The 3,270-nt window shown below is 39.8% G+C and overlaps 2 protein-coding genes across 4 annotated transcripts in view; one reads left to right on the plus strand and one right to left on the minus strand.

The window, feature by feature from the left end:
• The window catches only part of cadm2a (cell adhesion molecule 2a), a 1,030,129-nt gene that overhangs the window by 165,984 nt on the left and 860,875 nt on the right, over positions 1-3,270 (minus strand). The gene's annotated exons all lie outside the window — the stretch shown is intronic.
• Positions 1-3,270, plus strand: part of LOC122352913 (protein unc-13 homolog B-like) — a 26,008-nt gene that overhangs the window by 8,702 nt on the left and 14,036 nt on the right. Inside the window, exons 10-15 of the mRNA XM_043250661.1 lie at positions 1,386-1,501; positions 1,645-1,808; positions 1,886-2,039; positions 2,124-2,192; positions 2,427-2,516; positions 2,897-3,031. Coding sequence (XP_043106596.1) covers positions 1,386-1,501; positions 1,645-1,808; positions 1,886-2,039; positions 2,124-2,192; positions 2,427-2,516; positions 2,897-3,031 — 728 coding nt within the window. The remainder of the gene's footprint in view (positions 1-1,385; positions 1,502-1,644; positions 1,809-1,885; positions 2,040-2,123; positions 2,193-2,426; positions 2,517-2,896; positions 3,032-3,270) is intronic.

Consider the following 3,270-nt stretch of genomic DNA (forward strand, 5'->3'; position numbering starts at 1 on the left):
CATAGATGTTATTTTAAATTAATTGAATAAAAGCATCCCAAAAAATAATAATTAAAAATAATTAAAAAATCATTTTAAAAAATCCATTCCAAACCTTTGGCTGTTTGGGTGTAAATATAAGGGGTATTGAACTAAACCCATCTTTCACAGGGGCGGCGGAGAAGAGCTCTAAACATGGAGCTGAGGATCGCACACAGAACATCATCATGGTGTTGAAAGACCGCATGAAAATCCGTGAACGCAACAAGCCTGAGATATTCGAGCTGATTCAGGATGTGTTTGGAGTCATCAAGGCAACACACGTGGCGCAGATGAAGCAGGTCAAGCAAAGCGTCCTGGACGGGACATCTAAGTGGTCAGCCAAGATCAGCATCACCGGTAATGTCCCACTTTGACTAGTACAAGTTTATGCCATATTGATTATACTAATATTAACCCTGTTGTTTCTCCCATCAGTATTATGTGCTCAAGGCCTGCAGGCAAAGGACAAAACTGGCTCCAGTGATCCTTATGTTACAGTGCAAGTAGGCAAAACCAAAAAACGAACCAAGACCATCTACGGCAACCTTAACCCTGTATGGGATGAGAGCTTCAATTTGTAAGTGGATTCAAATCTCAATTAATATGTGTCAAGCTTAATTTGTTGAAGATCAGCGCTCATGATGGTACAAAAACATCTCAACAGCGAGTGTCACAACTCTTCCGATCGGATTAAAGTGCGCGTTTGGGACGAGGATGATGACATCAAGTCCAGAGTAAAGCAGAAGTTCAAACGAGAGTCTGACGATTTTCTCGGACAGACTATCATTGAGGTTCGAACTCTGAGCGGAGAAATGGACGTCTGGTACAACCTGGGTGAGTAGCCAAGCATTAATAACATAAATGTAACGTTATTTTCATATTGCGAGAAGTTCCGATCAAACCATTTCAACTTTGAGCCCATTTGTCAATGACCTTTAGAAGCGCGGACGACTAGGATGACAGAGCAATTAGCGTAACATCATTAGACGGACGGTCACATATTATATCATATCTTGACTTTTTGGGATATATCAAAGTGACTGGCGTGACTTGTTTTCTTGCTTTCTTACATACTGTAGACACTTTCTGTTTCCTTTTCTTTCAGCTATATGGTTTTTGTCATCCCAATCTCACGGCAATTAATATATATTTTACGAAGTGGCTAATTCGTGTGAATTTGTATGAATGACCTACACCTAACCCGTTTTAGACAAACCCTTCAAAAACGAGCGTTGTATAAATTTATATGAATTAGTCATTTTGTACAATATGTACAAATTGGTTGCAAGATAGCATTGGTTTTCATTTCATCACACAGCTCGCACTGTTTTTTTCCTGACTTTTTCAACTTGTCTTCCTTTCAGACAAGCGTACGGACAAATCTGCTGTATCTGGAGCCATTCGCATGCACATCAGTGTGGAGATCAAAGGAGAGGAAACCGTAGCTCCGTACCATGTCCAATACACTTGCTTGCACGAGGTCAGTCTGATTCTGTCATGATCATATTTTTCATTCTCATTTTTCTCCTACCATTATTTATTAGCAAGCTTAATTACGCAATCCCTGCTGGAGTATATCAAATGAATCCTTAGCGAATTGATCCTCTTTCCATCTCTCCATAGAACCTTTTCCACTATCTAACGGACATCCAGAACAACGGGGTGGTGAAGATACCAGATGCCAAGGGTGACGATGCATGGAAGGTCTACTTTGAAGAGACACCCCAAGAAATCGTAGACGAGTTTGCCATGCGTTACGGAGTGGAGTCCATTTATCAAGCCATGACGTATGGTTCTCCTCTAAGTTTTGACATTGATGTTTTAGCTGTTTGCTTACATACTTTCTGTTCCTTCTTGTTTCTAGGCACTTCGCCTGTTTGTCATCAAAGTACATGTGTCCCGGAGTGCCCGCGGTCATGAGCACCCTACTGGCCAACATCAACGCTTACTACGCTCACACAACCCAGGCCACCAACAACGTGTCAGCCTCGGACCGCTTCGCTGCCTCCAACTTTGGGGTGAGTGCTTTATCCAATCATACCAAAAAGAAAGCTTTCAGCATTAAAGAGTTTGTACTAATAATTTGTGTTTTGTCTTTATAGAAAGAGCGGTTCGTCAAGCTTCTGGACCAGCTTCACAACTCCCTGAGGATTGACCTCTCTATGTACAGGGTATTGTGACTTTTTGGTGTTTCCTTGAGTAGTCACAGCTTTTCTCGATTCTGTATGAAGGATCTTTTTTGACTAAAGGTAAATGGTTAGTTTGGTGTTCACCTGCAGGTGGCTTCATTGAGATTGGTTTGTTTGATGTGACTATATATAAAAACTTAAAATTGTATCGAAATATCTGAAATATCTGAGGAAGAATTATTGATGACAAAGAGACACCTTTTCTTTTGTGTGTTGAATAATTTCCCAGCTAGCAGTCCTGAGAGACTGCAGGACCTCAAGTCTACTGTGGATCTACTAACCAGTATCACATTCTTCAGGATGAAGGTTAGTTGTCAATCCCTGATGCTGTTGACTTGAAGAAACTAAATNATATTTTTTTAATGAATATGTTTTTGCCATACAATTTTGTCTTATTTAGTTTCTAAATTAGGTTTTTTTGGAATATTTTGGAACATTGTTTCATACAATTTTTGATGGTTTTCTTTTTATTATTTTTCCAGTTATCATTTTAGTTTCTTTTTCACACAATTTTTGTATGCTTTTTTTCAATACAATTCTTATGCACCTTTATTTTCCACATGTTGTTGTTCAATTCTTCAGTGTTGTTGTACAGTTTTTGTTTTCATTCTTCATAAAGTTTTTTATGCAATTGTTCATAGCGATCGAATTATCCTTCTGAATGGACCATTAATATTTTTCTCCAGGTCCAGGAGCTCCAGAGTCCTCCTCGTGCCAGCCAGGTAGTGAAGGACTGTGTGAAGGCTTGCCTCAACTCTACCTACGAATACATTTTCAACAATTGCCACGAGCTATATAGTCGAGAATACCAAACGGACCCGGTGAGTCGACGCTTTCTGACCCAATGGCCCTGATCAGCCCCAGAGCTCTTTACCCCGGGAGCATCCAGATCATTTTATCAGAGCAGTTCATCTTGCTGCTTTTGTTTATGCTGCTTTGAAGATGTTACAGGTTTCCCTCATAAATATCAAACACTCTTCCTGTTGAATTAAACATCTAACCCTGGGCTACTTACTATATTTTGCTGCAATGCTTTGCAGGTTTGTTCTATATTGTGTTC

Source organism: Puntigrus tetrazona, chromosome 10 (assembly GCF_018831695.1).
Source record: "Puntigrus tetrazona isolate hp1 chromosome 10, ASM1883169v1, whole genome shotgun sequence".
Classification (NCBI taxonomy): domain Eukaryota; kingdom Metazoa; phylum Chordata; class Actinopteri; order Cypriniformes; family Cyprinidae; genus Puntigrus; species Puntigrus tetrazona.